The 27132-nt window shown below is 50.1% G+C and overlaps 2 protein-coding genes across 2 annotated transcripts; both read left to right on the top strand.

Annotated features, from left to right (window-relative positions):
* Nucleotides 1-213: 213 nt before the first annotated feature.
* On the top strand, nucleotides 214-19658 carry DISP2 (dispatched RND transporter family member 2). Its single transcript, XM_030483567.1, has 8 exons — nucleotides 214-360; nucleotides 6606-7052; nucleotides 9896-9925; nucleotides 11968-12091; nucleotides 12758-12873; nucleotides 13346-13464; nucleotides 14357-14454; nucleotides 15322-19658. Exons 1-8 carry the CDS (start codon nucleotides 281-283, stop codon nucleotides 18739-18741), a joined length of 4434 nt encoding a protein of 1477 aa, XP_030339427.1. The 5' UTR covers nucleotides 214-280; the 3' UTR covers nucleotides 18742-19658.
* An 842-nt stretch (nucleotides 19659-20500) lies between these two features.
* On the top strand, nucleotides 20501-27044 carry KNSTRN (kinetochore localized astrin (SPAG5) binding protein). The gene is made up of 8 exons (XM_030483696.1): nucleotides 20501-20631; nucleotides 22829-22961; nucleotides 23111-23167; nucleotides 23322-23421; nucleotides 25088-25202; nucleotides 25521-25582; nucleotides 25712-25786; nucleotides 26672-27044. The coding sequence occupies exons 1-8, from the start codon at nucleotides 20568-20570 to the stop codon at nucleotides 26801-26803; spliced, it is 738 nt and encodes a 245-aa protein (XP_030339556.1). The 5' UTR covers nucleotides 20501-20567; the 3' UTR covers nucleotides 26804-27044.
* Nucleotides 27045-27132: the final 88 nt, after the last annotated feature.

Raw genomic sequence — 27132 nt, 5'->3', positions numbered from 1 at the left:
CAACCTGGTTGATGCTATGAGTCTATGATTCCATGCCCTGCGGTGTCCCGCAGAGCTCCAGCCCCGCCAGCCGGGCCGGGGCAGGGGATGGGGACTTGGCCCGGTCCCGGTGCTGCCCCCCGCGCCGTTCCCCCCGGGGCTGCCGGCAGCGCCCCCGCACCCGCCCCGCGGCCATTGGCCACCCGCGCCGGGCCCGCCTCCGCCTCCGCGGACGCGCAAGCGCCGCCACCGCCGGCTCGGGAGCGTTCAGCACCGCGGGTGCGGACAGCGCCCCGCGGCCATGGAGGCCGCGCCGGGCTCGCCGCGCCGGGAGCAGCGGCCCGGGGGGACGCGCCGCGGCCGCCGCCCCGCCTCGCCCAGGTACGAGAGCGGCGGGAACGGGACACCGCGGCCGGGGGCACCGGGGCCGGGGGCAACGGGGCCGGGGCAACGGGGCCGGGGGTTCCCTCCCTTGCAGACAGCGCCGACGTACCCGGAGTGGCGGGCGGGCGAGGTCCGGGCTGTGCTCGGGCCGGCGGGCGGGGGTCCGGGCTGTGCCCCGTGCGGCGGGGCCGAGTCGGCGCTGCGGAGCCGGTGCCCCGGCGGGCAGGAGCTCCCGCCCCGCCGCCACTCCCGGCTCCGTGTGCGCGGAGGTGTCCGGCGCCACCGCGGTTCTGCCGGGGCGGAGGGTGCGGAGCCGGGCTCGGCCCCACCGAGGCGTGCCCCGTCCTCCCACCGAGGGCGCGGCAAAGCCCCGAGCCGCTGCCGAGCCGCCTCCCCTCGGGCCCGGCGCTGGGAGAGGTGCGTTATCGGGGCTGGGCTCCGTTCCCCCTGGCCGGCTTTCACCGTGAGGCCCCGCCGTGCCGCAAGGGGTGGGCTGCTGCTGGTGGTGAAGCCCCGAGTCCCCGCTGCACTAGGCTAAGAGCAAGCACGGTTCTGACTCCAAACATCTCCACTGTAAAGCCCCGCAGCCCCCATCGCCTCCCCCCTGTGCCATATGCTCCCTTACCTGGTGTCTCAAGCCGGGCTGGCAGCCACAACCATTGTCATTGTCTGGAAATGTCAACAAGCCTATAATCATGGGCAAGGAGCCATCCCCAAATTTGCAAGCAAATTGAATTCGTTACACTGGAGGCAACACATCTTCTGAGCTCCTCGGATTCTGTTTGACCAGAGCCCTCCCGAGGCCAACAGCACACAAATTCCTTCTGAAAGGCAGAGTTTCAGCGCTGTCTGGTACAGGACATTGGTGCTGAGACATCCCCACCTGCCTGGGGAGCCAACGGGACAGTCCTTTCCCTTCACACAGCTCTGAAGAGCTCAGCCAGAGGCTGGTGGATCTCAGTGCTGGCCGAGTGACTGTGGCACAATCCAGTGCTGGTTTGGATCCTGGGCATTCCACAGGGTTGGGGCTGTGTTGAGGCACCATTAGCTTTGCTCACTGGAGTAATCCCTGCTCAAACAGGTCTTTTGACATGGATGCTGCAGCCTGTAAGAGTTAAAGAGATGAGTTAAGCCACCTGAAACAGGGGTATGTCAAATTCACCCGTGCTCAAGAACTGTGATTTCTGGCAATAAAGCTCAATAAAGCTCTCGCTCCTGGGCATGCCTATATCCAAATGCTCCTTTACTCAAGGTTCTTCACATGGCTGCCAAAGGGCTCTGCAGTCCCATCCCCTACCCCCAGCCAATGCTCTTCATCACCAAAGCTCAATCCATCATCACTAAAATACAGAGGTTTGAAAACACCCTTCCTCGAGGCCTGGTATGAAAGGTGGCATTTTCTTTCCCTTTTCATTACATTTCTTTTTTCTTCAAAACAAGGCTTAGCAACCATGGCTATACCAGTGCATCTTACACTGGTAGACCACTGCTGTGCAGGCAGCAAATACACCCAGAGCTCTCTCGATGCTGAAGGCTGGGCAAGGATCTTGGATCCCTTGTGTCTTGGTGTTGATTGACAAGAAGCTCCCCAGGACCCGGCTTCAGTGCGTGCTTAAGCCCCCCAGTGTGCTGGGCTGCACCCCCAGAGCGTGAGCAGCAGGTCAGGGAGGGGATCCTGTCCCTCTGCTGTGCTCTGGGGAGACCCCCCCTGCAGTCCTGATCCAGCTCTGGGGCAACAGCACAAGAGGGACGTGGAGCTGCTGGAGTGAGGCCAGAGGAGGCCCCGGAGCTGCTGCGAGGGCTGGAGCAGCTCTGCTCTGGAGCCAGGCTGAGAGAGCTGGGCTGGGGCAGCCTGGAGAAGAGAAGGCTCCTGAAGGGGAGACCTTAGAGCAGCTCCAGTGCCTAAAGGGGCTCCAGGAAACCTGGAGAGGGGCTTTGGACAAGGGCCTGTAGGGACAGGCCAAGGGGAATGGCTTTAACCTGCCAGAGGGGAGATTGAGATGAGCTCTGAGGCAGAAGCTCTTCCCTGTGAGGGTGCTGAGGCGCTGGCACAGACTTTTCCCAGAGAAGCTGTGGCTGCCCCATCCCTGGCAGTGTTCAAGGCCAGGTTGGACACAGGGGCTTGGAGCAACCTGCTCTAGTGGAAGGTGTCCCTGAGGGAGTGGAACTGGATGAGCTTTAAGGTCCCTTCCAGCCCAAACCCCTCTGGGATTCTGTAATCCCATCACACATATCTGTGCCTGCAGCAGCAGCAGCAGCAGCTGGGTAAGGGTAAAGCTGTGCAGAGGAGTCAATGGGAAGGGTTGTAAAACTAAACTCCTCTTGGCAGACTACGTGGGAAGCAGTTTTGCAGTCTCATTAATTTTTCATGCTGATTTAACGTACTCGAGAGTCTCATTAACAAAAAGATTTTAGGTCTGCTCAAGGATACACGACCAAAAAAGCCAAACAAACTGCAACTACACAGAAATGTTTCAGTGCACCAGAGTTTGCCGCAGCCTGGGGAGGAGATGAAGTGCTCAGAAGGTGCCTTTCTTTCCCCATCACTGGACATGGGGAGAGATACCGAGGTGAGAGTGAGACACCACGAACCCGTCCCTCATCTCCAGACAGGGGCACTCATCTCCTTAGAGAGCAGAAGCAAAAAAGCAGAAGCAAAGCTTTTTCCCCAGAGCTCCACTACTGCTTTGCTGTGGTGTGTTCCAAGAGAAAACCTCTATTTAAATCCCATTAAAATCCCCTCCCCATTCTTAAAAAGTCATTTAGAGCTTTCAAAGAACAAGTCCTTAATCTAGGTGGAAGCTGCTTTATAGAATCAGAGAATCCCAGAGTGGTTTGGGTTGGAAGGGACCTTAAGGCTCACCCAGTTCCAACCCCCTGCCACGGGCACAGACACCTTCCACTAGAGCAGGTTGCTCCAAGCCCTGTGCACATGGTTTTAATTCAGAGTGAATTTATATTTCTTCTTGATTTGGGAAGCCTGTCGAGCTGATATACAAGCAAACCCTTGCTGGAGTAAGAACATAAAAAGGAAAGAAAATAAAACTGCCTTCTTCCATTATGAATTAGATTTTGCAGCATTAGATTGAGCAAAGCTTCCTGGGGAAGGGTTGTAGTTAGAGACTCTTGCCCTTTCTCCCTCTTGTTTTTATCCCCCCTGAGATTCTCTGTCAACGGGAGGGGTTGTGGTTGTGGTTCGACTCAGGCATCAGACGGCTCCATTCACTCGGGAGGTGTTTCCCGTCTTTCATATGCAAAGTGCTGCTTTCCCGATCCTCTCCTTAGTATGCAAAGGGTGAGAGAATCTTTCTATTACAGGAAGAGAAGTGCTTACAGAAATGGTTTGGGGATGAGGGTGGACTTAGGCAGAGTAAGAAAGGAACCATCCCTTCAAAACACTGAGTATTTTGGGCTGTTTCTCTGAGACACACACATTCTGTGTGGCTCAGAGGGAAGCAGGACCTGAGACGTGCCAAAAAGATGGAATGGCTGAATTAAAAATGACCAAACGCCGTCATTCCCTGCCCTGCCAAGCTGCCTCCATCATTCCCTGCCCTGCCAAGCTCCCTCCATCATTCCCTGCCCTGCCAAGCTGCCTCCATCATTCCCTGCCCTGCCAACTTCCTCCATCATTCCCTGCCCTGCCAACTTCCTCCATCATTCCCTGCCCTGCCAAGCTGCCTCCATCATTCCCTGCCCTGCCAAGCTGCCTCCATCATTCCCTGCCCTGCCAACTTCCTCCATCATTCCCTGCCCTGCCAAGCTCCCTCCATGTGCTGGCTTAGTGAAACCATCCCAGGGGAGGGAGCTGGGGCAGGCAGGAGCACAGCACGCTGCCCACAACCCCTCCTGCTGGGGTGGGATGCTGAGGCACGTAAAGCCATGTCCTGCTGAGGGGAGCAGTGTCCGAGCTTCCCGGTGGGATGCTGGTCTCTGCGGGGTGGGACACAGCACAGCCCATGCCTGGGGGTGCACTCACTGCATTCAGCCCTCAGTGCCTCCCACTGCTCTGCATCCCAGCAGAGATGGAATGGCAGAAAGGTGTCTCCTTGGGAATCTTGACCTTATCTTGCCTGTTTTCAGGTGGGAAGAAGCTTCTGGCCTTTTGCTGGTGCCCCCCCTGAGGTGGGCTGCCCGTGCCCCAGTACTTGTGTCACGGCTGCACTCCAAGTGACTCGGGCAGTGTCATGAACTGCATTATTGTGCTGTGCAGACATCTCAAGGGAAAAGATGGGAAAGAAGATAGCCTGAGAAACACAACTCATTGCCGTGGGTAGCAGGAGCAGATAACTCCAGCCTACCCTTTGCCCTGCACCTCCCTGTTCTCTCTTTGCCCAGCACCTCTTTGGTTGCACCCAGCTGAGCTTGAGGAATAAACTAGGGGGTGTCTGGCTGCCTCTGTGAGCTTTTCTGTGGCTGAGACACCATTTCTGCCCACTTAATCCCCAAGATGTCAAACATCTGACATGGCCCAAACTGGGAAAGAAGCCAGTTTTAATCGGGAATGTTAAAAGAACCTGTTTCTCTTCCCCTGCTGTTAGTCTCAGTTAGTGTCAGTGGATCAAGCAGAGTCCAGCATGGTGCTGTGCCCACCCCCTGTCCTGCCTGACAGTGATCAGACACCAAAAACTCCCCCAACCAATTTTCTAGCATAGTTGAGGGTCCTGTGGGCCCAGAAGTGTAACAGCAACGTGGTTGCAGGCAAAGAACCAGCCCACATCTCTGGTGCAGAGCTCAGCACATCAAACATTAAGCCCAGCAGCACTGTGGCTAATTGGGAGAGCAGCAAGTGAAGACTCGCATCCTGCAGCACTGCCAGCAGTGATTACCCAAACCCATCATTATCTGTGAGCTCCAGGTTTCCCTGGAGATTCTGGATAACCGAGGTCACATCGTCATGGAGCAGGAGAGAGATGAGCATAAGGCAGCTCCTATCCAGAGGGTGATTGGCAGAGCTGTAACTGTTTAGTCTGGAAGGGAGATAATGAAGAGTCGTAAGTGAATGATTTGAAGCACCAAAGTTATCCTAAAATAGGAAGTCACTGCAGGGGATTAAGAGACAGCATGTGAGAGAAGAGCAGAACTTGATGGTATTATGCAGCAAAGATGGTAAACAAGAAGAGTGGGCTTCATGGGAAGCATTAGAATCAAATATATTAGCATAAGTGCATAAGGACTGCAGCTTATGTGTGATATCCAGGAGTCTGGATCTGCTTTCCCCACCAGGTTTGGTAGCCAAGGGGCCTTTGGAGGAGGAATTTGTCACTTTGTGCTTCCTGCATCTCCCTGACCATCCTCAAAGCCCATTTTGTGTCCTGTGCAGCATTACCCATTCCCCAGCAGATGAGGCAGGCCCAGCAGGACAGCCACGAGACTAACCCAGCCTGACAGCCTCTGCTCCCACCTCCTGTGTGGATCCAGTTGTCGAAATGAAAAGGAATTCTGGCTTTGCTTTGAAACAAGAAAGAACACAAATACTGTGCAGGTGTGGGAATACCATCAGCACAAGCTGTCGGTGCAGCAGTGACACTGGGAATTATCATGCATTGTAGGAACCAGCACCTGCCTGAAGTGTACAAAAATAAGGGAAAAACCAACAGGACCAGGGTAGAGGAAAAATAGGAACTCAGAGGCATCAAAAAGGGGATGAGGAAAGGTCTAGACTTTGCCAAAGCATAACACTGCCACAAGCCCAGCTCTCTGGTGAAACCTCCATGAGCCAGGACTACTAGTACAGAACTACAAACCCCAAGTAAGATGCACAGGCATGCCAGTCATTGGGAAGAGTGGGAGGAATTACACGTCAGGCTTGAGCATGGATTAAGGGATCTCCAGGTCACACTCCAGGGGATGTGGTCATGTGCGGTTCCCTTTGGTTTCCATCTCCCTGGATCTCTGTAACCACTCTGGTCCTGCCTTAGGACCCTGCCATTACCATCAACCAGTGCCCCTCCACAGTGAAGTATCTTGGAGAGTTATTTGAGGAGTTATTACCCAATTTTCCAAACTTTTGGAGCAACATGCACAAAGATGTGTGTTGCAATCCCTGAGTGAGTCATGGATGGCTTTATAAACCCAGCTCAGCCCTCAGGCTGGCTCTAGCTACAGCAATCAGTGGGTGAGCTTTCCCATCCTGTGATAGGTGGGAGGCCTGTAAGAGTCTCCCGTGTGTAGGTCACAGTTCCCCTGCACAGCCTCCCTCCTGCTCTGCTGTTTCACTATGCCCTTATTTTCTCTCACAGAGAAAAGCCAAACACAGGACCTTGCCAGACCTGCCTCGCCATGCCAGAAATCGGGAACACCGAGCCCAGCTACAGCGGCACTTCCTGGGAAAGAATCTGCCCGGTCCATCACTGCCCTGTTCCTGCATCCCCCAGGCTGGGAGCAGATCATCTGCCCTCCTCCAGCCACACGTTGGGACCAGTCTCCACCCAGTCCAACGGCCAAGTGCCATCCAGCTCCCTGGACTCGCAACAGCATCATTTGTATTACCCCTGCAGCCAGCAGGAGCCCGGAGGCAGCTATGGCCTGCCCCCGCTGCCTGGGCACGGCGAGAGGCCCGTGCTGTGTTCCCACCTTTCCAGTGGTGATCCTGGGCCAGCTTCCCACCACGAGGCCTCAGAAACTCCCTGGAAACAGTGGTCCCCAGGGGAGCGGCGGCCGGTGCAGCATCACATTGTAACCGTCAGGTAAGAGGCACGTGGAGAGCAGCTCAGGGCCTTCAAAAAGCATCTCCTGAAGTTGTGGTGGGAAGTGGGAGGTTGGGAAGGGTCTGAGTGGGGATGAATGAAACATGGGGTTGCTCCTCAGCTTGGGGCAGCTGCTGCCCCACACCAGGGAGAGGCTGGACTGGCTTCTCAAGGGGACTCACTGGATAAAGCCAAGGTCCCTCTGTTGCTCCTAGATCATGCAGCTGGGATGATGCCCAAAACCAAGGTCCCTGTGTTGCTCCTAGATCATGCAGCTGGCATGATGCCCAAAACCAAGGTCCCTCTGTTGCTCCTAGATCATGCAGCTGGCATGATGCCCATCTTCTTGTATCTATTTTCTCCTTTTGCACTGTGAGACATCCAGCTGCTAATCCTGTATCTTGGCAGAGTTTCTCAGTGATAAGAGCGGAGATCATTTCTCTCTCTCTCCCCACCAAAGCTGCTGCCTGTGCTGGAAGGGAGAGGCAGCAGAGAGTGAGCACTGGCTTCAGCCAAACAGTGGGGAATAAAGAAGTGGGGAAGATGATTTGGGTTTCCAGGTTGGGCAGCACAAGGGTGTAAATTCTGTATTGTCCAGGAGAGCATCAGGCAAACCCCATCTGTGTGTGGAGCACCCCAGAGCCTTGCTTGGCAGGTGGATGTTTCTGGGGCAGCACACACAGGATGGGTTTCCCCAGCAGCCTGAGCGAGCAGCTCTGCTCCATCCAGCCAGCACCACCCCTCCTCTCTGGGGGTGCCTTTTGGAGTCCACTGTTGGCACTAAAGACTGTGATCCCTTTGCTACTACAACAGAAGTCACCAAAGTCTGATATAAGATGGTGCCGGAATCCTTCCTTGCCTGTGTACAGCAGGGCAGGGTTAGGCACAAAAGCCCTTTCTGGTCTCATTTTGGGAGATGTGGACCTGCTTGAGCAAGTCCAGAGGAGGCCATGGAGCTGCTGCGAGGGCTGGAGCAGCTCTGCTCTGGAGCCAGGCTGAGAGAGCTGGGCTGGGGCAGCCTGGAGAAGAGAAGGCTCCTGAAGGGGACACCTTAGAGCAGCTTCAGTGCCTAAAGGGGCTCCAGGAAACCTGGAGAGGGGCTTTGGACAAGGGCCTGTAGGGACAGGCCAAGGGGAATGGCTTTAACCTGCCAGAGGGGAGATTGAGATGAGCTCTGAGGCAGAAGCTCTTCCCTGTGAGGGTGCTGAGGTGCTGGCACAGGGTGCCCAGAGAAGCTGTGGCTGCCCCATCCCTGGCAGTGTTCAAGGCCAGGTTGGACACAGGGGCTTGGAGCAACCTGCTCTAGTGGAAGGTGTCCCTGCCCGTGGCAGGGGGTTGGAACTGGATGAGCTTTAAGCTCCCTTCCAACCCAAATCATTCCATGATTCTATGATTTTCTAGCCATTAACAGAGGATTTAATTTGCTTGTATTTGCAGCATAGAGTGATTGCAGTAAGAGAAGTGGAGCCTGGATCTGTTTTAGCTCCTACACTACCAACAGGACTGTCAGCTACATTCTCTGTAACAGGTTATTGCAGTAGCTGGATTGTGATTCCCTGGCAGAACGTGCAGCACTGGCAGACAGAAATGTGATAATATAATAACACCAGAATGGGGGGTTTAATCCAAGCAAATCTGCTTGAGGAGCTATTGTGAGGGAATTAGCACAGGCTGGGCACTGTGCTGTCAGAAAGAGACCTCTCTGTCATGAGCTGGTGAGGATTTGTCTTTGCTCCTGTCTCCCAAACCTACAGAGCATTAGTGCGATGAGGGGGACACAACGTAATGTATTACATGTGTCCCTGAGAGTGACTCTGCCATGGGGAACTCTCCTCCATTGCTTTTCCTTTCTTCCAACAACCTGCCAGGAAGGATGAGCTGCCACAATTCACGAGCTGGCTGCTGGGATGGAGCAGGGCATCTGTCCCATGCAGCTACTGGGGTGCAGCAGGACCTTCTCCCAGTTTGAGCCAAAAGCACAGGAGAAGGGTGAAGAGAGGAGGAGGAGCACTCGCTGAGCTAAGCCTGGCATGGCTGTGGAGGGGGGGAAGCCAGAGCTGGGAGCAGGTCACTGGAAGCTGCATTGTAACCCAAGGCTGGGGCTGATTTCAAGGGGGCATTTTAGCGTAACCAGAGAGAGCAGAATGAAAGGTCCTTCAGATGTGGTGACCTACCGAGGTGCTGCCTTTCCGTTCAGTAGGAAGCCTGTGCTCAGGGATCCATTAGCAAACGTAACCTTGGATCCCTGGGGAAGGCTGTTTGTTCCTCAGAGCACTACAAGTAGGAATGACAGACGCTCCTCTGTGAAGGAGGCCCTGGTGAAATGCTTTGGCCTTCTGCTCCTCCAGGCTGGACACACGCTGCCTTTGGAAGGGACCAGGAAACAATAAGATCCACCTTTTTGGAAAACCCTTGCTGAATGAAACAGGAAATCAAAGCTATCTATAGGCATTGCTAGCCCAGCTCATGAAATTCAATAAAGAGGTTTGCTTTTGTCAAGAAATGATTGAAGAATTCAGAAGGAAAGCACTTAAACCAGAGAGGTTTTCATGGATAAGAGTTGCAGTGTGATTTCTATGGGACCGCGTTGCTTGTGGCTGCTCCTTCCTATGGGGTTTCCTTAGAGGGGCAAAACTGAGGAGTGGCTCCATGTCTTCCCATCCCATTCAGTTCAAATGCCAATGGGAGAGGAAAAGACCCTGTTACTCATTAAACTACTCCATGTAGTGCCAGTGCCAGTCAGTCATGGAGGCAATGGCTCGGCTTGGTGCTGTGCAGCCCCTGGCAGGGTTTCCTTGCAGGAAAGCAATAAATGAACACATCTCTTTTCTTTCTGTCTGCAGACATGACAAAGCCTTCAGGATGCCAAAAAGGTATGTTTGCTCTCAAAAGCTTCCTGCCCTTCCCCCCTATTACCATTGCTCCCCTTCGCTGCTCTTAGGAGATGCAGAGTGTTATTGCTCGTGACATCCCAGCAGGCCCCACTTCAGAGGTAAGGTCAGTGCTTCCCACTCAGGGCTTCCCATCCACCTGGAAAATCCCAGTTTGCTTGTGGGATCGATTTATCTGCAGTAATGGATAGCAGCAGTGTCGTGGTAGCTGTTCTTGGGCAGTGCCTAGCTCTACTCCACACAATAGCTTTACATATGTACATATGACAATCCATATGCATGTGTGTGTGTGTACATGTGTGTGTATATACATATATAGAATTAATCCAGCCTGACCCACCAGATGAGTAATCAGGACATAAAATCCCCATCCACAAAATAAGTTCACCTTTTTCCATATAACAAGAGGATTTGTAATGCATTTCCCCAAATTAAAATAATCTGTCTGCTTTCAACTTTTGTTTAGAAGCTGATTTTTGTAGTCTGTGTTTTGGGTATCTTCCACCATCATATACTGCAGCTCCTTCTTTATTTCCTTTTTCTTTCTTTTCCTTGTAACTGGACATGGAATCACCCAAACCAGCCTCCACAAATCAGTTATTCTAACACATAAAGGGCAATTTTGCTTCATTTTCATAGCAAGGACTTCAGCTATGAAAACACACTTGATAAGGCAGTCTTACATTGAAAGAATACCTGATCAAAAGGCACGTGGAAAGCTCTTTGAAGGGCTGTGATGATTTCTAGTGATGAGCAAGAGCTGCGCGATTTGACTCACTGAAGTTAGGAGCCAAAGAACAGGCAAGCAGGAACATCACACCCTGAGGCAGATGCTCTAGAGTTCAGCAATACTTCACTGCCCCATGAAGCTCAAATATTTGCCAACTACTTTTAAACAAAGACTTTTTTCTATTTCAGTAGATGAGAATACAGATGAACTACCTACAACCTGCCAAAGCAGAGCAGGAACCATTTTGGCATCTTGTATCTCATAAGATATTTTTAAGGAAGACAAAAATGTTCCTGCAGTAAAACCTGCACTGGTAAAAAGTTGTGGGATAGGAACTTTGGTAGATCATCCTATAGGACAGACAGTTTGTCCCAGAAGAAAAACAGGACTTGGATGGAAAATGTTAGACCAGCTCTTAAGAAATAAAATAACTGGCAAAATACTTTTGGACAGAGTGAGGTGCTTCTCTGGAAGGGTTTTGTTTGCATGGAAATGGCATTAAAAGTGCGTGTGCCACACTGAGAGGTGCTCCAGGCAGAGCCAGGCCATGGGCTTGCGTGTGCTCTCCACACCCTGAAGGGTACCTTCTCTGCTGCATGTGTAGAAGCTCCTGTAGGTTCAGGGATTGGTTCTGAGGCTGAGATCAGGATTCAGGATCACTCACCCTGAGGATGCAGAAGCCACTTGCCCACACTGTGTTTGCTGCTGGCAATCCTCCCATCAGTTACACATCACCTCAGCAGCTTCCATCCTTTTTTGCCGTGCAGATGTCCATACAATTCCCTATGTAGTGAGGGAATTTAGCCCAATGACTATGGACTTGAGTTAGTTTTCTTTAGGTGACCCTTCAGATTAGCCCAAAGACTCCTCATGGTCCATAGGTTGAGAATGTGCTGGCCAAACTGTGTGGCAGCTACAGCTTCCACTGCACAAGGGGGAAAAAAGGAAGAAGCTCTTTTTAAATGCAATCTTTTAAGTTAAATATGTAAAGCTTCATTTTGCCCTAGGATGCAAGACTCTGGGTTTTCTTATTTCTGACTGAACAGGCAGGAAAATGGAGGGAGGCAAAATGTAATTCCCCAAGTTAATTACAATTGCCTGCAAATATGCAGTTTGAGGTGTAACATGTTCATGAATCACTGCACAAGAGCCTCTGAGCTTCGCAATGGTCAAATCCAGAAAGCCCAAATTCTTTTAGTTCCTTTTACTAACACTACATTGGTTCAGCAGCAGGTGTGTGCTAACAGCAGAAGCACAGTAACAGCCGTGTCTTCCCTTCTCCCGCTTGTTCCAGTTACTCCCAAGTGATGGCAGAGTGGCCGGTGGCTGTGCTGGTGCTGTGCTCGGTGGTGGCTGTGGTCTGCACCGTCACTGCTCTGCTGGTTGGAAACCTGCCTGACTTTTCAGAACCCTTACTGGTAAGCGCCTACAAATCATATATCGATATGAGCATAAGGAAAATCCATAGCCAGACTGATATATCCTTTCTGCCATGTAAAATGAGCCTTTAATTTCCTTGCCACACAAACCAGGATGCTCATTTTGCTCCCCTTCCACTGCTGGAAAGCTGGGGTTGTCCAATAGGACAAGCTGGGTTGGTGGAGATGGGATGGAAGATCTGGCTTTGGCTCCTACAGCCTCTGTGTGAGGCTCTTGAAATGGAGGGACTGCCCCATTCTGAGCACTGCTGCACAGGAGCCTGTTTTCATGCAGGATCCTGCATTTTCTAAGTCATCCCTGTCTCTCATTAATGAAAAATCCTGGGAAAAGTAAGAATAGACTAGACTTTGTCCAGGAAGAGGAAAATTACTCCCATTTCTGTGAGTGACTATTTTACTTGAAGAGGAGAGCAAGAGTCTTCATGTTCTCAGGGAGAGAGAACTGTAACCATCCTTCCCTAGAAAGGAAAGGGGATTTTTTGTCCTGTCAGCTCTGGGAATGCAGTATTTCCAGAGGAAATTCAATTTGTGTCTCTCTCCAAGATGCAGTAATAATCTCATCCAGTTTCTATGTCAAGGAGGAGGATTAAGGAAAGCTGTGCTGCACTAAAATGCTGATGACAAAGCCCCTTTGCTTGGCTGCAGGGTTTCGAGCCGCGGGATACTGACATTGGCAGAAAGCTGGTTGTGTGGAGGAATGTTGAGAGCCACACAGGCTACAAGAAGACCTTGTCCCTTTCTCCATACGCCAAGAAGAAAAGGTATTTGAGTTCAGTTTGGGGAGATTGAGACAAATGCTGGCTGTAAAGTTACTGATTCAGTGTTGCAAGATACCTATGTGAGTTACAACATACATGCTATACTTCGAAGCAGGCAAGGCACTGCAGAGCTTCAAGTCTCTTTGCCTGCAGTGGATTTGGGCTTCCTATTCTGGAAAGCAGGAATTAGGCTCTAAGCTCTTCCTACCTTCACTGATTACCTTTAAGAGACTGCAGAGGCGACTCAGCACGTCTGCACAAGGGGATGTGGTTTCCCACTCAGGCTCATGAAGATCCCTTTAAAGGGGCACAGTCACCCTGATACTAAAAATCTCCCAGCCAAGCAATGCTCTTTGAGGGCTGTGCTGACCCCTAATGCTGCAGCAGCGTTGTGTGTGGCACCAGAGCCTTGTCAGGGAGCGTAACTCAGAGCCAGATGATCCCTAGCTACAACAATGATCTGATCTCTTGCTAGCTATGATGACATTGGCATTAGCAGAGGACAGAAGGCTGTTCAGGGAGAACAAGAAGTGAGGACACGGAGAATGGTGGAACAAATCTATGGAGCAGATGGTTTCTTCTGTGGTCCCCCAGGTGAGTGAAGTCTTATTGACTGAGCATCACACACCCAGAACTCATCACAGAACTATCAGAGTGGTTTAGGACACAGGGAAACGTTGTGAATATTCTCTAAAAAGGCAGCACGCCCCAGCCCACCCTCGGAGAGCTGTGCCACCTTTCAGGTAAAACATACATACATAGAAATAAACCTTACATCCACACAGAGAAATACACCTTATATACATACATAGAAATACAGCTTATATACCTGCATAGAAATATACCTTAAAAGCACCAGTAAAAGGACTAATGTTTCCACCAATACCCATATCAAAACTGAATACTCTGAAAAAATAGCACATGCCCCCCACCCTCTCTGTACCACTCCCTCTCTGTTCCCATTCCCTCCCTGTTCTTTCTTTTCAAGAAACATAAATGTCAGTAAAACCTGGACAGAAAAGCAGAAAACTCCAAGACACCCCAAATTTGTCCCAAAATGGGCGCTAGTAAGTAGAAGAAAGAGGAACAACATGCAGATACATTGACTCGCTCCCCTGCCTCTACTCCCCCTCCGAAACCAAACCCCAAACCCACAGGACATTCGGAGATGTTGGCTGAACCCAAGCTCCCCACATGGAGCAGGGGTGCAGAACCAGGTGCCAGCCATCACTAGAAGCATGCTGACAGCATGGAGAGTGTGTCTGAAAACATCTCAGTGCTGCTCTCCCGCTGCTGACAGATGGATGAGGAGCAGAGGTCAGGTCACCCGAGGCAGATGCTACCACTCACTACAAGTCTTTGTGACCTGCTTCCCTTCAGTGATCTAGATGTATTTTTCCCTGTGAAGAGTCCACCCAAGCAGCTTGGCTGATTCATCCTCATTATCTAATCCTTTTTATATATATTTTTATTTTATTTCTTTCAGAAAAGAGCTATTCCCAGCTGGTATTTATGTCCACAACTGCTGGGAGCTTATGGAACTTGCAAGCTATTCAGTCCATGTGCCAAATTGAACAAGACAAGGTTAGTAATGTCAGGAGGAACACAGATACATGCTGTCTCTTTTCCAACTGCTGTGATCTTTAATCTCTAGCTGAAAGGGAGCCAGACAAAAATAACAGAAGCTGCAGAACAGGTTTCAGCCTAGAAGACGCCAAAGCATTGCACCTACTTAGCAATACACCTTCCAACCCAAACCATGCTGTGATTCTGTGAGTCTATGATTCCACCTGCCACTAAAGTCCAGCTGCAAAGTAGCAGCTGCCATTAAACAGGAATAACCAGACACCGAACAAGGTCCAGACCCAAAGGTGTCTGCCAGGAGCTGCTGAGAATTTTGGGTAGCAGAACCTAATTATTAAAATGGAGCTATAATTTTGGAGGCTGTGACAGCAAGTTTTGTGAGTAGGAACTTTAAGTGGATTAGTTGTGTTTGCCGTAGGATCCAAAGTTTCACATCAGAGGTTATAAAATATAAATCACAGAATCCCAGGCTGGTTTGGGTTGGAAGCAACCTTAAAGCTCATCCAGCTCCAACCCCCTGCCACGTGCAGGGACACCTTCCACTAGAGCAGGTTGCTCCAAGCCCCTGTGTCCAACCTGGCCTTGAACACTGCCAGGGATGGGGCAGCCACAGCTTCTCTGGGCACCCTGTGCCAGCGCCTCAGCACCCTCACAGGGAAGAGCTTCTGCCTCAGAGCTCATTTCAATCTCCCCTCTGTCAGGTTAAAGCCATTCCCCTTGGCCTGTCCTTACAGGGCCTTGCCCAAAGCCACTCTCCAGAGGCATGACTGCTTTGCCTGGAGGGGAAGGTTACTGTGAGGACCAAGGAGCACTGTGGCTCTGTGTGCAGAGGGGGCCTGACGTGACCCTCCCCTGTCTGTTTTTCAGATACGCTCCCATGTTCACTTTAGAGACCTCTGCCAACGTACCGAAGCCAACGAATGCTGCCCGAGCTGGTCCCTGGGGAACTACATTGCTGTCCTGTACAACAGATCTTCGTGTCTGGAGATAACCCAAGGAGACATCTCCCATACCCTGGCTCTCCTTCGTGCCTGTGCTCCAGACTACCACAAAGGCATCCTCACTCCATCCTGCATAGGCCCCGAGCCTGTGAGACAGAAACACTCTCAGTGTGCCCAAGTACCAGAAAAATGCACCCGTTTCAATGCCATTTACCAGCTTCTTCACTTCTTGGTCGACAGGGACTTTCTCAGTCCCCAGACAATAGAGTACCAAGTGCCATCTCTCAAATACAGCCTGCTGTTTCTGCCTACAAGGAAAGGTGCATCTATGATGGGGATCTACTTAGACAATCTTGAATCCTGGGATCTGTTTGATAACTATACATCGATCACTGGAATGGACCTGGGCCTTAAACAGAAACTATTCCAGCACTATCTTTTACTGGATACCAAGTACCCAGTCCTGGCAATAGTAGCTATTTTTCTAAGCATTTATTTTTATTTACGCTCAGTCTTTATTACCTTGATGGTCCTGCTCGCTGTTGTCAGCTCCTTAATGATCTCCTACTTCTTGTACAAGGTGGCCTTCAGATTCACCTATTTCCCTTTTGTAAACCTGACGGCAGTCATCATTCTCAGCAGCATTTGTGCCAACCACACCTTCGTCTTCTTCGACCTCTGGAACCTCAGCAAGAACCAGAACCCTTCTGCTGGGCTTTCTCAGTGGGTGAGTCAAACCATGCACCATTTTGCATATCTCATGCTGGCATCTTGCTTCACAACGGGTGCTGCCTTCTATGCCAGCTACATTAGCAACATAACCGCCATCCGCTGCTTCGCCATCTATATGGGCACCACCGTGCTGGTGAACCTGGTGTTCATGGTGACCTGGCTCCCTTCCTCGGCTGTGCTCTACGAGCGCTACATAGCAACCACCTGCATTTACAAGCCAGAAGACTACTGGAACAACAGCGGCCATAAGAGAGTCACTCTCTCCCTCCATTACGTTCTCAGGGGTCTCCAGAACACGCTGTCTGAAACCTCCAAGCTGCTCTTTGAGAAGCTTCTGCCTTGTGGGGTCATCAAGTTTCGGTACATCTGGATCTGCTGGTTTGCTGCCCTGGCGATAGGAGGTGCCTACATCTCCTGTTCCAACCCCAAACTCAAGCTCCCGACTCTGGAGACGTCGTCCCTCCAGGTGTTTAGACTGAGCCACCCCTTTGAGAGGTACGACTCCGAGTACTGCCACCAGTTCATGTTTGAGAGGCTGGAGCATGGAGAGGGGCAGCGTATGCCTGTCACCATAGTCTGGGGTGTTCTGCCCATGGATAATGGGGACCACTTCAACCCGAAAAGCAACGGCACCCTGGTGACAGATGTCACCTTCACCATCCAAAACCCTGATGCCCAGAAGTGGCTCCTTGAATTCTGCCAAAAAGTGAAGAATAAAACTTTCTATTACCCTGATGCAGAGCAGAAATCTACTGTGTGCTTCATGGAGGAGTTCCTCAGGTGGATGAACAGTCGCCAATGCTCTCAGCGAGACCACAGCTTCAACCTGTGCTGTAACCAGTTCTCTTTCCCTTACAGAAGCGAAGTCTTCCTACACTGCATCAAAATGATGCTCCTGGAACAGGGCAGGGAAGGGGCAGAAACGTATGATCTGGGCCTCAGGTTCGATGGGGAGGGAAATCTTGCTGCCTTAGTGCTGCAGTTTCAAACTATTTATCACTATAGCTTCAACTACACCAAAGCCAAACAATTCTATGAGGAGATCAACCTCTGGGTAACAGAGGAAATGAAAAATGCCCCCGTGGGGCTCCAGAATGGGTGGTTTACCAGTAAACTAGAGCTATACAACCTCCAGCACAGTCTCAGCACAGAAACGATGGTGGTCATGGGGCTCTCCATAGCCATTTCCTTCGTGGTGCTGCTGCTCACTACCTGGAATGTTCTCCTCAGTGTTTTCTCTGTTACTGCCATCGCGGGCACTGTCCTGGTAACCATGGGCCTTTTGGTTCTCTTGGAGTGGCAGCTCAACGCAGTCGAGTCTCTCTTCATTTCAGCTGCAGTAGGTCTCTCCGTTGACTTTACAGTCAACTACTGCATCTCCTACCATCTGTGCCCCCATTCGGACCGCCTGAGCCGTGTGGCCTTTTCCCTGAAGCAGATGAGCTGCGCCACGGCCATGGCAGCTTCTGCTCTCTTCTCTGCAGGGGTCATTATGCTGCCTGCTACAGTCCTGGCCTACAGGAAGCTGGGTATATTCATCATGATGATCAAGTGTATCAGTTGTGGCTTTGCCAGCTTCTTCTTCCAGTCACTGTGCTGCTTCTTCGGTCCAGAGAAGAACTGTGGGCAGATCCTTTGGCCTTGTGCCCATACCATGAAAGACTATTCTGATGACTCTGGGCTGAACGGAAGCTTTGCCTGTGGGGGGAGTGAGAAGCAAAACCGGTTGCGGAAGGTGCAGGAATCCAACACTGCAAATGAGCAATATGAGCTCCAGCCCTTGGCCAGGAAACTCAGCGACAGTTTTGACAACAGCACTTCCACAAGCAAGCTGTCCAACCGGCCCTCAGTGCTCTCGGAAGACACACAGGTTGAAGACAACAGATGCCCTCGAACAGGAATGCCCCCCTCCCTCGAGAGAGACAGACGGAATCTGCAGGACACCCTTGGAGAGCAGCAGGTTGGCCTGTGCCAGTGTCCTGCTCTGCAAACTTCCTCTCCTTACAAGCACAGCAACTCAGAAGCAGAAATTCAGAGGGAGAGACTCTGCCGAGATTGTCGATGTCGAAAGTACGGCTTGAAAGCTTGGGATGGGTCTGGGCTGGACCATGTCCAGCCAGCTGGCATGAAAGAAGAAGGGCAGCTCAATAAATCACAGTGCTCTAGTGACACTGCCCAGCAGCAGTCAGATTATACCTCAGACAACAGCCATCTCCCTGCTGCTGACATCTACAAAAATCACAGATGCCTTTGTTCTCTTGGCAGCTCTTTCGACATGCTCAACATCTCCAGTGAGACATCAATCAGTGATTTTGAGCAAGGCCTAAAGCTTGCTGAATCAGCCAGTTCTTGTCCTGATGTCTTAGAGCTGTCTGATTCGTACAGTCAAGCAGAGAGGGGTTACTTGAATGGGAAGAGAGATACCCTGCGGCTGGACCTGAGGGAGACTGTCTTTGATATCTCTCCAGCAGCATCGCAGCAGAACAGCTCTTCGTGGAAGAATCGATTTGGCTTAGGGAGTGAGAGTCCAGTTGTGCTACCAAACAGCCAGCCAGACATGCCTGATGTTTGGATCAAACGATCTAGTGCACAAAGTTCTGGTTACAACAGTTGAAATCTTGCAGAAAACAAAACTGTACTCTAGGGAAAGAGGAAGCCGAAATCTCCTTGGAACTGTAAATATCAGTTTTTTCCTCCCACCTCTCCTGGAGCTGAGAGTATTTCTAAGTATTTCAGCTGTGCAAATACCCCTGTTTCCACAGAACCAGCAAATCTGATATTAGAGAGGATGTGTTTTGATGGAGTACCTCCTTTGACCTTCCTGTGTCTGGTGCCATATTCACAGCTGTACTGCAAATGTTATTGAGTAAACCTATGTTGTCATTTCCTACAAGGTGATTAGAGTTTGTTTTCTTGTCAAGGTCATGCAGGAGAGAAATGATGAGGTGAATCTCCCCAGATATTTAATGACAGAGGGAAAAAAAGAGAAAAAATAAAAAGCCTGCAGCTATTGAAAATCTAGATATCAAGTGAAGAGTGTGTTGTTAGTAAAGTCTTTTTCTACTTAATCAGGAACTACTTTATGTGAAGCCAGGTTCACAGATCTCATCAATAGTTCAGATGCTATAAAACAACCTCTGAGTTGACACAGTCTCTTCCTGACCATGGAGGAGGCTGCAGAATCCAGCCCAAACCTGTTTCCAGTAACACTTTCAGTCTGGTTTATCAGCAGAAATTCTGGTACTGCCAAAGATGTTCTGTGTGAGATTGCCCCTTTGAGAAAAGTATCCTCATCCCCTCAGTGACTCGGGTGCTTTGTGTGTTGTCTTCACAGCTTGTTACCACTCAAGGCATTCCCCACAGACGTGTAACTTTAAATATAGTTTATCTGGTGAATCTTTAATTTTACTTTTTCTTTTACCAGAAACAAACAGGAAAACAAAAACTTCCTTGCCTTGATCTGTTGAAAAAGAGAAAACATTCTCTAGACAAGTTGACGTAAAATAAAGGCTTATGAAAAACTTTCCTAAATCTGAGTGATGCGTCATTTGCACCAACACTGTGCTTCATTTTCTTCATCTTTCAAGTGCTCAACGTGTTTTCCAGTATAACCAGCAAAAGGAAAGCATACATCTTAACAAGGCTGGCTCCTTCTGACACCCACAAGTAGTTTTCGGTGCTCTGTGGGAGCCAGACCACAGGGAGCTGCCTGATGTCCTTTGGGAATATGCTTTTTTAAAGCCTGTAACCACGTGTGAAATAGACGGCGTGTTCAGCTTCATGTTTCCATGGTGAAGTCTCATACTGGGTGTTGTGGTGGTCTCATACTGGGTGTACTGGCACGTATTTTGGCAACCGGAGCTGCCCTGGTGCCCCGAGCCATCCCTGACTGAACCTCGCTCCCCACCACGGCGTTTGAGTGATTTCTCACTCATTTTGAACACTCTGCTTTAAAACACCTCAAAAATACTCAATAAAGCCCATAAACATTTTACACAGGCGCCTCTTTTCCCCTTACAGCGTGTGCGGGGTAATTTTACCGCCTCAAACACAAGCAGCACACCTCACACCCTGATGGCGTAGGAGGGGAGGGCTCCACAGCCCACAGCGTCCCGCCAAAAGCCACAGAGACCCTCAAGGGCTGTCCCGAAGCACAGTGCGAGGCAGCGGGAGGCTGTCCCCGCCAGCAGCCGGCTCCCCTGAGGGGAGATGTGAGGGGAAACCACTTCACCCCGCTCGGGGAACCCGCCATGCCCGCAGCCCCATCCCTGAGGGAACGGGTTAGTGTGAGGAGCCCCGCCCGCGCCCTCCGCACTGCGCCTGCGCGCTGCACGGGGAGGGAGGGGGGACGTGGGGGGTGGACACTGCGCCTGCGCGGCACAGTGGCCGTTTACCGGCGGGCTGGATTCAAACGGGAGCTGGCGGCGGAGCGCAGCCGCTATGAGCGGGGAACCCTCCCGCATCCCCGTGTACAGCGCGCTGCACCGCGCTGCCACGCACGCAGGTGCGTACCTGCTCCCGGGGCAGGCAGCGCCCTGCCCTGCGCGCTCTGGGGCGCTGGTGTCCGGTCACGCCGGGGCGGGAATGGGGGGAGCGGGCGCGGAGGTGCTTGTGGGGAGCTCCGCTGCTGCCTTGGTCTGGTGGCCGCGGTGAAGGCTGATTGCGGGCTTTATTCAGCTGCCCTGAGGTTTCGGTTAATGCTTTTCTTGCTAAATGAGCACCTCTGATGTTGCTGCATCACAGTTCAGCCCCTTGAGGCAAGCTCCAGAGCTGGGCCTAAGGAGTGTGTGTCCCTTCAGGGGATAAAGATGCGTTCTCCAGAGGCTCTTGGTCCTGTAAGCGTTTTGATAGTACTTACAGCGGTTTGGGAACGTGAGGCACCCAGGTTTAATGTTAAAAACGTGGGGGCTAGTCTGTATCGGTGGAAACGCCTCTGTCACTGTAGTAGTGCTTTAGAGGTTAGACCAGTGATCCTTGAGGTCACAGTGATCCTTGAGGTCCCTTCCAAGTGGGTGTTCTGTGGTTCTATAAATGTGCTTATGAATATGGCATTTGAATATACTTAACTAGGGGAGAGAAGCTTCCTATCCCCACTGTTTGGACCAAGCTTTATATACTCAAACAGCTGTGGTTTAAAGCCAGACAAGCCTTACATAGAAAGCTTGTTCTCAATAGTGTTATTTTAGAAGTGTATCTACTCCTAGTGAATTGAAATATGAAGCTCTCTTAACTGAGTTTCAAGTGAGCTGTGGTGGTTTTTTTGCTTCCAGTACTGAAAAACTTTGCTTGGAGCCCTGTGACATGCTGTCTGCTTGATGTTGAGACCTCCTTTCTTAACATAGAATCCCACATTGATTTGGGTTGGAAGGGAGCTTAAAGCTCATCCAGCTCCAACCCCCTGCCATGGGCAGGGACACCTTCCACTAGAGCAGGTTGCTCCAAGCCCCTGTGTCCAACCTGGCCTTGAACACTGCCAGGGATGGGGCAGCCACAGCTTCTCTGGGCACCCTGTGCCAGCGCCTCAGCACCCTCACAGGGAAGAGCTTCTGCCTCAGAGCTCATCTCAGTCTCCCCTCTGGCAGGTTAAAGCCATTCCCCTTGTCCTGTCCCTACAGGCCCCTGTCCAAAGCCCCTCTCCAGGTTTCTTGTAGCCCTGTCCTGGATTCAGCTGTAATGGTTATTTTTCTCTTTCCTAGTAGCTGGTGCAGTGCTGTGTTTGGGCTTTAGTCTGAGAACAGTGCTGATAACACACCGGTGTTTTAGTTGTTGCTAAGTAATACTTACCCTGATCAAGGACTTCTTCAGTCTCATGCTCTGCCAGTGAGGAGGGGCACAAGAAGCCAGGAGGAAGCAGAGACAGGACACCTGACCCAAACTAGCCAAAGTGGGATTCCATACCATAGCACATCATGCCCAGTATATAAACTGGGGGGAGTTACGCAGAAGGCCCAGATTGCTGCCTGGGTCGGGCTGGGTATCGTTCAGCAGGTGGTGAGCAATTGTATTGTGCATCACTTGGATTTATTGTTTTCCTTTTCCCCTTTTAGTTTTATATTCCCTTCCCTTGTTATTTCTCTTACTAGTGGTAATAGTAGTAGTTTTGTATTATACCTTAGTTACTGGACTGTTCTTATCTCAACCCATTGGATTTACATTCTTTTGATTCTCCTCCCTATCCCTCTGGGAGCGTGGAGTGGAAGAAGGTGGGGAGTGAGCGAGCAGCTGCGTGGCTCTGAGTTACCGGCTGGACTTAAACCTCAGTAAGCCCCTTTAGGCCCTGGAGCTGCTCTAAGGTCTCCTCTTAAGGAGCCTTCTCTTCTCCAGGCTGACCCAGCCCAGCTCTCTCAGCCTGGCTCCAGAGCAGAGCTGCTCCAGCCCTCACAGCATCTCCATGGCCTCCTCTGGACTTGCTCAAGCAGAGCCTGGATTATCACTTTCAAACCTTCCCTCACTATTGCTAGCCTGGTAACTGGGTTTTAACACTACTAAATTATCTGTGGCTTTTTCTGGACCCTTAATCCTGTGTAAAGTTTGAAGACTTTAGTTGTCACTACCTTAAAATCTCCATTCCAAGCAGACAGAATTGTGATTCACCTCAAATTGAAGGTTTAAGAGACCCAGTAATTCTGTGTATTACGGTGCCCTGGTTTCAGCAGTCGTTTGTAGGCTGTGGTGTTTTCACTGTTATCTTTTTCTTGCAGAAATGCAAATGGCTTTTTCTTCAAAGAAACAATGTGTCAGCAGAAGAACAGACCTAGAGTTCAACAAAGATCCCGATTTTAACTTCAGCTCCAACATTCCAGCAGATGGTGTCTTCAAAGCGACAAGCCAAGGGTAAATGGAAGTAAAATATTGACGGATTTAGTACTTGGCAAATGTCCTAAAGCTGGCTTAGCATTTGCAGAGTTTGTCAAACTAACAGACTTGGTAACATGCAAGGATGCAGTGGCCTTCTGGTAATTGTATTTTACCCATCTTTTAAGGTTGCCAAAATCTGCCAAGAAAGGGGAGCCGCTTTTGAAGAAGCCAGTTACAAGAGGGTATGTTTCCTGTTAGTCCTCTCATGCAGTAATGCTCCCTCTTGGTCAGAAACAAGAGCAAATGCTTCAGAAAAGGGCATTTTTGTGGAAGTAAAAGAGGAGGTGTGTACTACAGATAACTTTGCCCCTAAATCTTTGATGTTTGACTCTACAGACCTCTCAACAGATACAAACTAGAAGCTGAGTTGAAGACCAAGAATCAGATGTTGGAAACAGCCAAGCAACAGCTACACTCCAAATTAACAGAAGCACAGGTAAGAAAAGGGGAAAATAAATAAATCACTGAGGAAGTCTTACATTCTGATCTCTACAGGGTCAGATCAAAGAGGTGCCTTGTTCCTTTTCCTGTCTCCGTCAGAAGTTAGCAGAATTTGGGTGGGTTTTCTCCTCTAACACCCATGGTATCTGCTAGAACCTTTAAATCAGAATTGCTGCAGATGTGTTTGGATGGACAGTGCATCCACATCAGTGTTAAATAGTCATCAGAGCTCTAATCCCATTTTAAACTCATTGTGGGTGAATATTTCAAGTTCACAACTATGCACTTGCCTGAAGTTTTATTAAAACAGCATTGATATTGCCAGATGCTTCTTAGTTACACTAAGAGAAAGTGTAAATAATCACTTGCCACTGATGGTTTGAGGTCTATTAGTTCTCTTCTGTGGCTCCTAACATATGGTAGATAAACTATTCAGTTTCCTTGTTCCTTTTGCCCAGTGTCTCCCAACTTTGTTAACCCATCACATAGTGTAGTATGAGAGTCCATATGGTACTGAAGATGTGGGTTCAGGAGTGGGTATGGTCTCATTTTGGTGAGGAAGAACATTCTACTTGGATTTTGGTCACTGCCGGGCACTAAGTTTTACAGTGTTCTCATTCTCTTCTGAGTATGTAACAGAGCTCAGTTTATGAGCTTATGCTTCCTAACGTGCTATTGTGCCTATTGCTGCCTGACCTCTCAGCGCCTTTGTATTCTCCTGCAAGTTTTGTCACGTCTGCTCAGCACTGGTGAGGCCAAACCTGAGGAGTGTTGTGTCTGGATCTGGGCTCCTGGTACTGTGGAGGGAGTCTAGCAAAGGGCCATGAAGAAGATCAAGGGACTGGAGGAAAGGCTGAGAGAGCTGGGGCTCTGCAGTGGGTTCTGTTTCAAACAGCTTGGACTTTCTTGAATCAAGCTGAGATTCAGAATTGGTGTCTCATTATTCTCTGCCTCTTACAGACTGCTCTATGACACACTTAGCACAACTTCTGTCATGTGCAAGAGGCCCAGCTGGTAACCTTCAGCTGTAAGAGCTCACTTTATTTCCTACTTCTCAACCAGTTACTAATCCATGAGATGATCGTTCTTCTCATCTCACAGCTTGATTTCTTTAAGAGCCTTTGAGACCTCCTACGAAATGTTCCGAAAGCTTCTGACGCCATCAGCTGGATCAGCCTAATCCATGTGCTTATTGATTCTCTTGGAGAATTGCATTCCACTTGTGAGGTTGATCAGCTTAATCTGATTGCCTGGTAATAGCTGAATTGTGTGAGGACTAATGCTGGGGCTTAAAGAGTCTAAGGGGCCCTTTTCTTCCCAGTGTTGATGTGCTCTTCAGTGCACCAAACGCCTGAATTATTTATAGATATGAGAGGGAGCATGAGAACAGCTATGCCCGGGTTGCCTAAAAGGAATTTGTCTCTAGGATCCAATTTTTCTAGTAATTATGATGACGTGGACATGACAAATGTATTAATCCTGTCAAGAAGCAGGAGTAAGGATCTGCAAGAGACTAATTTGCTGTGGTGGTTGGGACAAAGGGCAAGATCTGAGCCTTGGTGCTAGTGGCGTTGCCGCTGGCGTCGCACTCAGTGTTACTCACTAATGAGAAGACAATCTCCTTGGAAACATGATTCACTTACAACCTGTGTTAATGACAGTGTACCATAAAGGGCTTAAAGGAGAAGAATGAAGGCCTGGTACAAGAAGTTGAGAAGTTCAAGAAACTTCAGGAGACTTGCATGGTGATTTTAGAAAGCAGAAACATTGATCCTGGTAAGGCCCATGCGCTTCACGTGCCATTCCGGTCCTCATGCTTCAGAACACGTTTGTTTTTCCCCTGTTGTGACAGTTCATGAGACATTTGGACTCTGCTTCCTCATTAAGGGAATACTGTTGTAACTCCAGGGGAGTTTTGGTTTTGCCCCCTAGCTTGAGAGAAAAAGTTGCTTCCTGGAGTAGGCAACATCCTGGATAAACTTTGAAAGTCATTTAGTCTTTCTTGCTGTAGAAAGCTCACTTTGCAAAGCTGTTAGTTTTTGCAGGCGAAGTTACCTGTGTCTTAGAGGTTCACTAATGCATCTCATACATTAGTTACAGGCAGCACCATTTTGGAGGAGGAAGAAAAGACACAGGAATGCCAGAGGCAGACAGTGGTAAGAAACTTTTGCAGTAGCACTAGGAGTTAGATGGGCTTTGAGGGGTCTGTGTGCTGCTGCCTTAGTGGGAACAGCTGCTGAGAGCTCTGTTTGCATTGTATTAAAATTCTCCTTTTGGCTCTTCAGCTGCTAACAGGGAAGCTCATAGAAGAATTGAGGCTGTTTAATCAAATGGCTGCAAAAGAAAATGAGATACTTCAGGTAAGATGGTGACCTGGTTTGACTTGACCAAGTAACAAGCACCTGGTGCTGAGTGAGATCCTGAGGGGTGTTCTGCTCCTCATGATCCCTCTCTAGTCTCCAAATAACCAAGGCTGAAAGCCTGCAGTATTCAGCTTCTGGTATAAATACACACACATTGAGAAGCTGTATGTGTTACTCCCTTTCCAAATAGAGGGTTTAAAGGTAAGTTTATGGTGGGGCAATGTTAATTCTCATCCAAGTCACTTCAAGTTGAACCATCTACGACTGAACTTGAAACAAGTTAGAAGGTGAAAGTGATACTAATGACTGACAGCTTTCAAATTAGATCCAGTCTGAAATGATGGATGTCAGCACTGGAAAGGAGCTCGCTCTGCTTAGACCAGCTCCTCTTGAGAGAAGAGTTTTTTGAGGCTGTTTCAGGTGCTTGTAAGCACCCAGCAGAGCGCTGATCCCCCAGTCTAGTTGTTGTTACATGGGAATTCAGGAGATTTGAACTAATTTGGAACCTGTTGCAGACCAGAGACTTCAGGCAGGCTCCCTGGGAACTAAGAGGTATGTGTGCACAAGCAGCTTCAGTAGTATTGTCTACATACAAACCAAAATAGACACTAAATTGCAGTTCTACAAGCCCTAGTGTAAGACATTGAAGAGCTAATCAGTGATATCGTTATACAAGACTTCCTGAACTTCAATCAGAGATAAATTGCCACTTTCCTCAATGAATCGAGGTAAAAGACATCCCAGTCAAGGTGGACTAATCCCAGTTTCGTGGCTAAGACCCTGCTGAGGAGTTCAAATGCTTTAGCTGGAGCTGCTTTACAACGTGGCTTTGCTGTTCAGTACTTTGTTCATAAAACATAGTGTACACCAACTTCTCTACAGACAGCAACGGTGAAGTGGAAAGCAGCAGAAAAGGAGAGCCGCTGCTCCCTGGAGCAGCATTCCTTCTTCCAAGCATCCATGAAGGAGTGTTCAGCAGTACTTGACAAGCTGGAGCTGCTCCTGGCTATGTGAGGAGTGAGAATGGACTGTACTATCTGGTTTTGCTGTTCTATTCCTTAGTTCAGTGGGCTCTCCTTGTCATACCTCACTCTCTGACATGGTGGTGAGAACCAATGCACCGTCCCTGCTCCGGTGGCCCCCACTGGGTGCTCTCCACTGCTCCCCTCGCCGGTGAACGGCTCCTCTGTCCTGGGCTCTCGGCGTGTTGTGTCTATTCGTGGTTTTAATCCATTAAATACTAGAAGCTTGTTGACAAGCGCTTTTCCTTCCCTAGCGCAGCGCTGCCCGCGGGGCCCCCCCCCGCAGCGCCGGGGCTGGTCGCTCCCCTCCCCTGGGGCTGG

Source organism: Strigops habroptila, chromosome 4 (genome assembly GCF_004027225.2).
Source record: "Strigops habroptila isolate Jane chromosome 4, bStrHab1.2.pri, whole genome shotgun sequence".
NCBI lineage: Eukaryota > Metazoa > Chordata > Aves > Psittaciformes > Psittacidae > Strigops > Strigops habroptila.
Note: the sequence above shows the minus strand (reverse complement) of the source record. Positions and strands in the feature narration are given on the sequence as shown.

Excerpts from the sequence above, each read along its gene's own strand:
- DISP2 (XM_030483567.1), top strand. The coding sequence starts at position 281 with ATGGAGGCCGCGCCGGGCTCGCCGCGCCGGGAGCAGCGGCCCGGGGGG. Across the intron at positions 12,092-12,757 it reads ACTTTTCAGAACCCTTACTG|GGTTTCGAGCCGCGGGATAC; the intron begins GTAAGCGCCTAC and ends GCTTGGCTGCAG. Across the intron at positions 13,465-14,356 it reads TTTCTTCTGTGGTCCCCCAG|AAAAGAGCTATTCCCAGCTG; the intron begins GTGAGTGAAGTC and ends TATTTCTTTCAG.
- KNSTRN (XM_030483696.1), top strand. The coding sequence starts at position 20,568 with ATGAGCGGGGAACCCTCCCGCATCCCCGTGTACAGCGCGCTGCACCGC. Across the intron at positions 25,583-25,711 it reads AATGCCAGAGGCAGACAGTG|CTGCTAACAGGGAAGCTCAT; the intron begins GTAAGAAACTTT and ends TTGGCTCTTCAG. Across the intron at positions 25,787-26,671 it reads AAGAAAATGAGATACTTCAG|ACAGCAACGGTGAAGTGGAA; the intron begins GTAAGATGGTGA and ends ACTTCTCTACAG.